The 12,713-nt window shown below is 33.9% G+C and overlaps 1 protein-coding gene across 3 annotated transcripts in view; it reads right to left on the bottom strand.

The window, feature by feature from the left end:
* ATAD2B (ATPase family AAA domain containing 2B) overlaps positions 1–12,713 on the bottom strand; it is a 157,156-nt gene that overhangs the window by 72,247 nt on the left and 72,196 nt on the right. For all 3 annotated transcript variants that reach the window (XR_013441620.1, XM_078056034.1, XM_078056033.1), the window contains exons 14-16: positions 12,237–12,396; positions 6,942–7,032; positions 1,167–1,478 (exon numbers count right to left, since the gene is read on the bottom strand). Coding sequence is in view for 2 of the 3 variants with exons in the window: in XM_078056034.1 (XP_077912160.1) it covers positions 1,167–1,478; positions 6,942–7,032; positions 12,237–12,396 (563 nt within the window). In the remaining variant the exon portion in view is untranslated. The remainder of the gene's footprint in view (positions 1–1,166; positions 1,479–6,941; positions 7,033–12,236; positions 12,397–12,713) is intronic.

The following is a 12,713-nucleotide window of genomic DNA, read 5'->3' on the forward strand; positions in this document are numbered from 1 at the left end:
GTTAGTATAATTAATTGAACAATTTTCTGGTACAGCCTACATGCCAAATAAGATATTAGGAATTGGGAAAATTAAGATAGTTAAAACTCATTACCCTCTCTTCAAAGTTCAGACCTTACTTTGGTTAGCATATAAACCTAAAGTTTCCCTGTAAATGGATGACTTTTTTTTTTTTAAGATTTTATTTATTTATTTATTTATTTATTTGAGAGAGAAAGAGACAGAGAGCATGAGGAGGAGGAGGGTCAGAGGAAGCCCGATGCAGGACTGGATCCTGGGACTCCAGGATCATGACCTAAGCCAAAGGCAGTCACTTAACCAACTGAGCTACCCAGGCGCCCCCCATGGATGACTTTTTAAAGACAGTATTCTTTTTTTTATTTATTTTTTTATTGTTATGTTAATCCCCATACATTACATCATTAGTTTTAGATATAGTGTTCCATGATTCATTGTTTGTGCATAACACGACAGTATTCTATTTTTATCTCAGGTCCAGTCTTAAAGCTAGAATTCAAGACCTTATATAACCAGGTTCTAATTTACTCCCTTACTAATGATTTACACTCCATTAATACAGTACACTGAAGAGTGCCCTGCCAGTACCAACGAAATATATTTGAGAAGTTGAATCCAGAGGGACATTATAAGCAACTCAGTTAAGAGCGCAGGCTAAAGAGTCAGGTGTCCTGGGTTTGAGTAAGCCCTAGAACTTACTGAATGACCCCAAATAAGTGAATACTTCCTACATCTCCCAGTCTCCTCCTTTACAGTATAAAAGTACCTGCCCCACTGGACTGTTAGGAGGATTAATAAGTGACAATTTATTTAATGGTTTTATAATAAAATAAATGTAAGCCATCATTATTATAGTCAACTTTTCTAAAGATAGTAACACTTCTCCATTAAGATAGTCAGAATGTCCCAAGAGGTAACAAATAGAACTAATACTCATTCTTTCTTTTGACAAACATTCACTAGGCAACTACCATATGCTAGGCAAAATGCCAGGCCTGGAATATAACCTAGTGAGTGAAATAGATACATTTTCTATATTCATGGCAAATTTAAAGGATAACACATAAATAACCTTATAAGGAAACTCAGAATTTATTTATGCCTGTACTTGTTTCATTTTAACAATATGAAAAAGTACTTTATAGTACCTTCTTTCTTGTCACTCTGGCTAATTTCAGCATGAGGAAACACTTTTTGCAAGACTGCTAGGATGTTGTTGAAGCTTCTTTCCAGCAGTGGTTTTATGATGGGGGATAGTGCATGTCCCGAAGACATGACAGCACGCTGGGAAGCAGGCACAATATTCTGCATTGCATGGTAAAAATCTTGGGCATTGAGCACTATTGAGGAAACATCTAGCTGCAGTTTATGACTGCTAGCATAGATCTGGGGGTACCGCCTCCGCAGGGCAATCAGGGCAGCTTCAGTGCACAGGGCCTTGATATCAGCTCCACAATAGCCTAATGCACAAAAGGAAAAGAATAACAAAGGTAAATTCATTCTCCCAGTACCAACTATAGTTTGCAAGTATATACATCTTTATCTAAGGAAATAATTAATACTAAATCAATAATTATGTGCAATTTTATCAGCCAAAACTGACCATTTAAGTCACCTAATAAAATTATTTACTCGGTAAGACTAAAAATGTTCTGAATATTTTAATTAACAAAACATGAACTAGTGATACCAAAACAAACCAAGTATTTTGTGCCAAAATCACTGATTATAATGTACAACTTTCTTCAGGAAAGGTTTTTAAAGAGTAAGTTTCATCTCAATCCTTCATCAATATTCCCAATAATTAGTTTAGTCCTCATGACATTACACTTACCTATAAACTTTTCTAATATTACTAATTACCAAACACATATAAGGAAGGAGTACAAAGTAGAACATACGCAGAAATTTCAAGAACAGAGCTATTCTCCTATCAACTTTGGATGCAAACCACAGCAAGTTTATATCTAATTACCCCAAAAATTATACTTTAAGGTTGTCACCATCTCTGGTAGTTTCAAAGGTACTGAAGGGAATAAGAATCCATTAATTTTCCACATTAACTTCCTTTTAATATATACGTTTAGCTTAAAATAACTGAAAATCTAGTTCTAAGGGCTATACCAACACAGGGTTTTATCCATTACCCATACTTAACTGATTATGTAGTTAACAGATCAAGCCCCCTCTTTTAAGTCATTTCACTCATTTAAGCAACACATACAAAAACATACAAAAACACACAAAAAAGACTTATTTAGGTCTCAATCACAAAAAGGAAGAAAAACTCAAACCAGCCATGTTGTTTTTTATGTCAGCAATTAAACTTGCATTTGGCCACCTTTATCAGTTATGCCAGCAGGGGGAACCACTCAAACTAGTTTTAAAACTTGAGACCCTAAGCTCTTCAAAGAGTGGCATCAAGTTTATCTTTTTATACTTTGCAATGACCTTGTGGAACATGTAAATAATGAAACAAAATGGTGATTAGGAAAACTATGAGCAGAAAATAAATAGCCCCAGACTAACCTACAGAAAAAGAACATTAAGGGACAAAACTATATAAATCAAACTGCAAGTGACTCACACACCTATAATGAACTATATCTCTATTATTAGTAGGGCACATGATCCTGCTAATCAAGTCCTACAGTAACAGAAAAATCCTCCTTACTCTGCTCCCTTTTTCCCAAAGCATGTACCACTTTTATCATTTACCTATTATGTTTATTGTCTACCTTCCCTAACTAGAATGTGAGCTTTGTGAGGGTATGTGTATTCATCAGTTTTGTTCACTAACATATCTCATATACTGAAAATAACGCCTGGCCTGGCATTCAGTAGATATCCAATAAATGTCTGGCCTGGCATTCAGTAGATACCCAATAAATATATCCTGAATGAAAAAAGAAAAGAGTAACTCCAAGGTTATAATTTGGGGATGTATAACTGTGAAGTTACCATGTACTACCATAAAAAGTGGAAGAATTATATTTACTGGGTTTTTCATTTTTTTTTTAAGAACTCTAAATTCTTTTATTATTAAGCCAACATACTGTGAATAAAAATTTCAATGAAAATTATGGAAAAACAGAAAAATATTACATTCTTAAAGAAATATTTATTCAGAATTAAGGGAAAACTTAGTATAACCTGTGAAAATCTAATTCAGAAAATTATAAGCAGATGAAGCACTAACACTGTCCCATGACAACAATCAATCTCCCAAATAATTCTGAGAATAACCAAATTTACCATTAGCCTTTCATTTTTTATTCTATTTCTCAATGAATAAGCCTGAAAAAAAGTATCTTTTCCTATGCTGTACATATCCTAGTTATATTAGTTCAAAATAACTGTAAAATACCAGCTCAGTTATAAATAGTTAATGAAATAATCCATTTCAGAGGAAGTAAAAAATAAACTACCATCTTCAAAAAATATAAACAACCGCATTTCTTTTTCTTCTTTGAAAGCATATACAACACAGTTGGTGAACATACCATATGATCCTATTTCTAAGAGCAAAAAGCCTAAATTTTTTTTAAAAGCTCAGAAACAGTGCAAAACAAAGAAAAAAGCCACTAAAAGATATTTTATGTAATAAATGATACTTGTAACATTTATGTTCGACATAACGTTAGTAACATACATAATAGCAATGTACTGTTCATTTTTGCTTAATCTACTAAGGATAATTTAAAAGTGTAACAATTGGATTATCATAATCAACAGACTATAAAAGAGAGGATTTATCTTCATTACATTTGCCTGTGAATGAGAATACTGGTTTATATCTGTAGTTTTTAATCTTGACCACTGATCTGAATAAACGATGAAACTGAAACAAAAATAGATTCCCAACACTTAGTGAATCAGAATCTCTGGTGATTTAATATCATAAATGTGTATTTTGAGAAAGCTTTACAAGTGATTCTGATATACAAAACAAAAAACTGAGAACTACTGGATTAATAATATGCCTCCTTTACCAGACTCTAAAACAAAATTAAAATTACATGATAATCATGGCTAAAGAGATTATATTTAAGATCACATGTCCTGGTTTGGGCCTCTTGTCTTGTCATAATTAAAAGTATATTTTTTCACTCTCCAAAGGGTCCTGATTTAGAAAAATAGATATAGATAATATGATCATTCTATATTTACGGAAATTACAGCCTTTTGAAAGTTAAAAGTTGGTGTTAAAGAAAATATCAACATCCCTTTCATAAGAATTCCATAATCATATTAATTCTACCATTACAATTCTAATACTCTGATGAACACAAATACCTAGATACCAAAGAAAAGCGTTTTTTTGGAAAAATGAAACAAGACGAAACCAGAGAGGGAGACAAACCATAAGACTCTTACTCTTAGGAAAAAACTGAGGGTTGCTGGAGGGGAGGGAGGTGGGGGAATGGGGTGGCTAGGTGATGGACATTGGGGAAGGTATGTGTTGTGGTGAGCGCTGGGTGTTGTGTAAGACTGATGAATCACAGACCTGTACCCCGAAACAAATAATACATTATATGTTAATTTAAAAAAAAGAAAGAAAGAAAAGCTTTTTTTTTTTTTTTAGGTAAACTCTACACCGAATGTGGGGCTTGAACTCACAACCCCGAGATCAAGAGTCACATGCTCTACTAAGCCAGCAAGGCACCCCAAGAAAAAGCATTCTTAAATACCACCACTAAAATGGAAATTTGTCTGAAAAACTGAAAATACAAAAAGGTTATAGAATAGACAAGTGTAATACTAAAATTTTATGAAGTTACTGTTTAAGTAAAACATCAAACATAATGAAGGCCCACAAGATAGACTCCTCGTTGATACACTTCCATTGTTTTGGCCTTCTTAAGTGAAAATGAATAGAGGAATATGATTAGATTTGAGATCCTCATAACCTTAAGCTCCTACTATTTGTGTATGTGATCTAGACACCGAAATTATGTGAGGACTACTTTTAAAAATCACCCCTATTAAGCATCCAAACCCTTCCACGTACTTGGGAATTTATTTCAAGGTAAAAGTTACCAAATCCATAACCTCTAACAAGAGGTCAGCTGTCTTTGCAGTTTTTTATCAAGACAACATATTCTTTTTGTTAGGCATAAATTTCACTGAACTGAACATGAACCCATACATGTTAAAACATGTTTGGGATACAGAAAGTGATACGTTCATAATGAATTTAAAATGTATTACTATTTCATTCCTGTTTGAAGACTTGCATCTGACTTTTTGTTTTAATGTGAAACTGGCTTCTTATCTCACTCTCCAGGAAGAAAATGGCATAGATATAAGCATATTTCTAAAACACCACCACCACCCCCAAAAGGCAAGAGAAGTTTTTTAGTCCTATAAGAAATTATGTCTCTAAAATGTTTAAACTTAAGAAACTGACTAAAAGCTAAAATAAATCATTTGGAATAATGAGAAGCTGTGGCCTTTGGAAATGAAAAAGGAAACTAAGATTCTTATATTTAGGATAAAGAATTAGAGTGTAACATTTCAGATGGTAGACAGGGTAATAGCAAGTAATTTTAAAATACCTATTGTTTAGGGAATTTCCAAAGTTATCTGAAGTCTTCTGCTTATTCCAGTTAAGGATCATTCTGTGACAGAGTCACAGAAAAATCTACAAAGTTTTCCCAGTCTGATCAGTTCTCTAATAAAATAATATCATAAAAGTAGGAAATAAAAGGGGTCAAATTTCAAAAAGGGAAAAGACTGGATTTTGTACCAAATACCACCCTCTCCCGTAAAGCAGCACAAGGCTTTGCAAAGGTCAAGCCAAATTTACATGAAATGGGTTTGGTGCATGCTCTCTTATACCAGGCAAAGCTTAAACTGGAGTAGTGCTGGAGAGATTTACGTTTTCTCCTCACCAGAAGATGTCGAGGTCTTTGTGGTTCAAAAGCTGAGGGATGCTGCTTCGGAGATGGAGGTCCCTGTGGATGAAGAGGATAATTCGGATGTAGCTAACTGAATGGACTAATGTTCTATTTAAGTTTTAATATCTGATGGTGGATCCCAATGATTTTTTTAACTAAGTTGTTCTTTCTGGTTTTGGTAACTTTAAAGTTTTCCCAAGTAGACTGTTAATTGTTAGTGAACTTATTTTGGGGATTTTTTCATAATGCTTAAAAAATTCATGTAGAATGATTTTTTAATTTTTTTGTGAGAGAATAAGAGAAAAATAGACAAAAGACAGAAAAAGAGTGAAGGAGAAATACCAATGTGTATACTCAGTTGCTTAATACTGTAATCATTTTTATTTCAGACCTAATTAGAGCTAAAACCCTGAATTCCAAAACCCCTGAATTTCATCTCCTATATATGATCATGTATGCACATAAAATACTCTCACTACATCCTTTTAGGACAGTAGTATTCATTCACTCTGTAAGGAGGATCTTCCAGTCTGTGAATAATTTAATATTCAATTGGAAAGTCTTATATTTTGGGAAATACTAGCGGATGCCAGTAAGTATTTTCTTTGAAGACTCCTCTCACTCAACTTCTTTCTAGACCACAGGCATGAAGATGAGCCCATCAGGTAATCTGCAAAGTAAAAGACTACAGTCCTGCCTTCAACATGGACCTTTATCTCTCAAGGTTAAGCTTATTTTTCTTAGTAAAATTCAAAAGGACACACGGCAGTTATATTATGGAAATCCAGCACTCAATGAAAGGCATATTACTACTAGCATTGTTAATAATCAAACACCTAATGGCAGCTAAAATGGTAATTTAGAAATGTTCAAGTGAAATGTTCAAAATAATTCTTACATTTAACGGCAGAGCCAGTCATCTATTGCACAGAGACATAACTATACTCATTCACATTCCAAACATAAGGAGAGGCTGAGCAGAACAAACAATAGTAATCAAAGAATTCAATTAATAGCACTCACCAACACATTTTTCAGCCAATTCACCTAAAAAAGCATCTGACAATTTTGGATTCCAGTCCCTGGTATGGATTTGTAAAATGTGTTTTCTTGCCTAAGAAGAAAAGTACAAATAAGTAAAATAGCAACAACCTCTCCAATGTATTAGCTGGAACAAACTTATGCACTCACCATACCCCAGAAAACCAACTGTTTATTTTAAAAGAAATTTAAACACCATGGCATCCACATCAACTCTAATTCCCACATACAGTAATATGTAGGAGAGATCATGTCTCTGTTTCACAAACTAAGATATTTAATATTCTGAGAGGTGAAGGAATTGACTAGTGGAACACATGACTAAGTGACTGATCTTGACTGATCTAGGACTAGATTCAAAACTAAGTTTCACTGTTCTACCACATCAGATCATTTTTACCATCTACATACATATGAACAAGAAACTTTAATGTGTTATAACATTTGTAACCTTTTTTATTAATGTAATTAACATATAGTGTTATAATAGTTTGAGATGTACAATATAATGATTCAGCAATTCCATACATTACTCAGTGCTAACTTCTATTTTTTTTTTTTTTAAGTAGGCTCTACACCTAACATAGGGTTGAACTCACGACCCTGAGATCAAGAGTTGCATGCTCTACCGACTGAGCCAGTCAGGCACCCCAATAAGTGCTAACTTTTAATAAATCTAGATTTCATAAAACTTTTGGTTCTATCATATGCATGAGTTATTATGCCTGACAATGAGCTAAACAAGTAATTTAAAACTTGGAAAAAGTTTTAAGTTGAAAAAGTTTTCAATGAAATAAATATAATGCATATTATCTTATAAGTTAATTGATGCCTTGGCATTTAATAAATAACAAGGTGATATTTCAGTAAATATTAATTTAATTTGTTTTAAAAAAATCAAATGTTTGAGCAATTCTACCTTGATTTTTTTTTTTTCAAAATAGCATTCTCTACCTTAAATCTGACTGTATAGCACAATCAAAATTTTAACAGTTTGGTTTCAAATTAAATGAAATTTCTTCTTTCACAGTCAAAGAGAAACGGAAGTAGTAAGAATCCATAATCAGCTGACATTACCATCATGAAGAGTCATATCAGACTTTTATTTTCACTTTGGCTTTCTTTCAAGGAAAAAACACTTTGTAAAATTTGAATGCACTCGTACCCTCAACATTGCTACTTGAGCTTTGTAAGACTATGAAAAAGAGGGGAGCCTGGGTGGCTCACCTGAGCAGCCAGCTCTTGATTTTGGCTCAAGTCATCTCTGGGTCCTAGGATCAAGCCTTACATGGGGCTCCACACTCAACAGGGAGTGTGCTTGAGGATTCTTTCTCTCTCTCCTCTTCCTCTTGCCCTTACCCACCCCCATGTGTGCTTCCTCGCACTCTCTCTCTCTAAAATAAATAGATCTTAAAAAAAAAAAAAAAAAGAAAAGAATATGATAAAGCAAATTATACCCAAGATGATAATCTTATTAGCTTGATGAGGAATTCCGGGTCCAGGACCAAAACAAAAAGAACTTCAAAGTCATTGAGATTAACCTTGCTCCAAAGTTGATAAAATCTGGTAACAATAGCTATTGTTCTAATTCCAAGTTCTAAGTTAGGTGTTCAGCTACCAAAAATAAAGCAATGATGTGACACTTATTTTCTTCCAACTTGAAGTACCTGCCTGAATAGATACTAAAAAAGTATAAAATCAAGGTCAAAAAAAAAAAAAAAATCATCCAAGAGCTTGTATTCTCTAGAAGATGACATTAAGAATCTATTTGACCTTCATTAGCAGCACAAGCACCACTTGTAGAAGACCCTTACAGAATTAGAAACACACCAAAAAAAATTCAGGTTGGAAGATGTCTCAAAAAAATCTATTCTGATCCCGTCATTTTACAAAATAAGTAAAGGTTTAGAGGAATGAAATTAATTACTTAAGGTCAAAAGTTATTGTCAGGTCTCTAATACATTTAGTGCCTTACCCTTTCTCTATATAATCAATCAGAGTCTCCCTTCTTTATTGTAAAAACAAGAAAAAGAAAAAGAAATTACTTAAATCAGAAATGCTTCATTATGCATTTTATATGGCATACGAAATAGTAAGTTATATTGCTTCCCCTAATAGAGAGTAGCTTCCTGGGTGCCTGGGTGGCTCAGTCAGTTAAGCGTCTGCCTTCAGTTCGGGTCATGATCCCAGGGTCCTGGGATCGAACCAGGCATCAGGCTATCCACTCAGCGAGGAGCCTGCTTCTCCCTCTCCTTCTGCCTGCCGCTCCCCCTCCTTGTGCTCACTCCCTCTCTCTGTCAAATAAATAAATAAAATTAAAAAAAAAAAAAAAGTAGCTTCCTCTACTATTAAGAGTCAGGGACAAATTCAAGTTCCTCATTTTTCAGGATTCATAAATACACACATAACACTTATAATAATCGTAAGTGTTGATGATAATAAAGGAAAAGAAACAAAAGAAATTAAAAAGCATCACTGCCTCAAGAAGGTATGTGCTATTTTGTGCTAATAAGAGTTAACAAAATAAAATTTGGAAGAATCAAGGCTTGCTTTTTTTCCTATACTTTCATTTGGTCAAACAGCAGGAGTCATGATATTCCACTGCCCAAACTACAGGACTAATATGAGACACTGACTTTATCACTTTAAATTAACGTCCCAAACGGATCCTTATCACTGCCTTTAATCCTTCCCTAGATCATTCATTAGGTCTATCTCCTAGCAGACTAGTTCAGTTTCTCTGTCTTCACACTCAGCTTCTCAATCAGACCTTGCTTCCTAAATCACTGAGAAAACTGAAGCAGTCGAAAGAAAAGTTCCAGAGACACTCCACACTAAATTTGTACACCTGTAGGCATTTGTACCCATAATATTCTGTCTTCTCCCTAGTATCACAAACTATCCAATTCCTATCTATACATTATCTATACACTGTACATTATTTTGCATTAAGATACTCTTATACATTGTTAGGACACTAGGATGCCCTAGTATCAAAAACTACCCAATTCCTATCTAAAAGTCATTCTCACCACTCATATAGTAAATTCTATGGCCCCTCCTGCCTATTAAGGACACACTGTGATAATTCTTCGTTCTCAATTTCATCACCAAAATTTCCTTCTCTATTGGCTATTTGTCCCAGCTTAAAAATAACACACTTTCTCTTGCCTCCAAATCCCTCAACATCTATCACCTCAATTCTTTGCTTCCTTTTGCAACAAAACTCTTTGAAAAACTTAATTTCATTCTCTGTCTCCAATTCCTCTCCTCCTGTTCTCTCTTAAACTAACCATACTCCAGTCAAGCATTTTTGCACCCACCACTAAGTCAACTTGCTCCCATCCCATCTCCCATGCTAAAAACAATGGCCAATTTTCTCATCTGACTTAATTTAGCAACATATGACAAAGTTAGTCACACCATCTTCATGATATACTTTCTTCACTTGGCTTCCAGAATCCACTCTCATACTTTTACCTTACTAACTGATCCTTAGGATAGAGGATTTGATAATCGCATTTAATCTTATACTCTCATTACTTTAAATATTATCTAAGGGGAAAAAAAAATAGTCCAAGCCTGTTCCATAGACACAGACCAAGAAAAATGACCTTAGGTTTGAGTCTCAAAGCACAGTTTCCTTGAAATGTAGAAAGTTAAAATTCACATGGAAAACTATGTCAAGATCTGTGCTGTACAATGTAGTAAGCCACTAGCCACATAATGCTATTTTATTTAAATTTTTAAAGAAAATTCAAAATTCAGTTCCTTAGTCACACTAGTTGACATTTCAAGAGCTCAATAGCCACATGTGGTTAGTGGCTACCATGCTGGACATTCTCAATGCACAATACAAATAAGGAATACTTCCATCATTACAGAAAATTCGACTGTCCTAGACCTTGCTTATTGTTAAATCTCTGATTTGTGTGGGCTGCACCTGAATTGGGAGGACTATAACTGGCACACATGACTGAGGGCCACATGACTAGAAGACAACCGGTTAATCGAGATAATGGCTGTCCTGTGCCAAAATGAACACAGGCTGTGTTTCTTAGAACTAAACACATTATCCATGTACACTAGAGCCTAAGAGATGTGCTTGGACCGTAAGATGTCCCAAACAAGACAGCTGATGTTTCCCCATGCTGAAATAGACTCCTCCCACTTCAGCCTTGTCTTCTACAACTAAGCACACTCTACGCATTGATACAGTCCTGAAAGCTACACTTGGGTATTGAAAATGATGCTGCATATGCTAGGTTTTCTATCCCAGGTAAATTCAGTACCAAATTAAAGCCTCTCAGTTAGACAGTCAATCCAAAACTGAGAAAACTAGTAGTGGCTGTGCAGACTAATTTCCAGCTGAAGTATGAACTGCTCTACACAGCAGCACCACTGCCTTCATTTCCCTATACGCTTGTACACTGTCCTGATCACAGCCTTTTACATCTAAGTATGTAAACCAGGCATTTTACATGGAGATCTAAAATCAAAGCTATATAACAATTACAAATGTGTATGTGTGTATATTATATATCCATAAATAGTATCTTCTTTAGGTTATATTTATATGTTATAAATGTTTTAATTATGCTTATTTGAAATGTTAAATTACATGGGAAACATTGTCAAAGTATCTTCTCTATATACATCTCCCCCTTTCAAACTTGAGTTTCCAGTGAAGAGATAGTCAATGATTAAACTGCTCAAACCAAGAACAACAATAAAGATGTCAAGCAGAATTAGGGGAAAAAACTGTATAAAATATTAAATAACATTTTGCACAATGACTGCAGATTGCCCTGTTTTAATTATACATTCTTAAAAATATACTATAATGAATAACTTTTGCTGCTTTTAATTATGATATCATGGTCATTTCTATGAAAATTTGCATATTGGGTTCTTATTCATAAACTCACTAATACTCTAAAAACATTATTTCTATTGGAACACAGCTCCTTTGGCTAACTAGAGACATATAACCTGCCATCCAAGATAATTACTACAATCTGGCAACTGAAGAAAAGAATAAGTAAGCATCAGTGACCTAATCAAGGGTTTTCCTCTTCCTAAAAGTCATAAATGTTCCAATAGCTGTTAAGAGAAAAAGACTAGATTATTCAAGCATTTTTTTTAGAATTACTAAGATATCCCATAAGCACAAAATTTTTAAAATGAAAATTCATAAAATACTACTCTCAAAGAGAGTTTATGCTTCATAACTGAATCACAAATAAATCTTCATATATTAAAAACAGAAATTTTTACCTTTTGATCAGGCAGGTTGAAAAGGAATTCTCTGTCAAAACGACCCGGCCTCCTAAGAGCAGGATCTATAGAATCAAGTCTGTTTGTAGCACCAATAACAACAATTTCACCCCTATTATCTAATCCATCCATAAGAGCAAGGAGGGTTGACACTATAGAGCTGTAACAAAAGTTTAAGACAAAATTATAAATTAAAAAAAGGAAAGAAAAAATTGTAAAAACTGCTGCTTATACTAAATTTTATCAGTCTTAAATGCTAATAAAATTATGGCATGAATAAATCTTAATGCAAAATAATGTACAGAAATCACTTTTGAAAGTATTCAAACAATACATTAATAGACACCTAAAGCACAGAAACAACAACAAAAGAGATTAAGGACTTCATCAAAATTAATAATTTTGTGCTATCAAGAAAAACGAAAAGGCACCTAAAGAATAGGAGAAAATATTTGCAAATTATATATCTGATAAGGG

This window comes from Halichoerus grypus, chromosome 10 (assembly GCF_964656455.1).
Source record: "Halichoerus grypus chromosome 10, mHalGry1.hap1.1, whole genome shotgun sequence".
NCBI classification, from domain to species: domain Eukaryota; kingdom Metazoa; phylum Chordata; class Mammalia; order Carnivora; family Phocidae; genus Halichoerus; species Halichoerus grypus.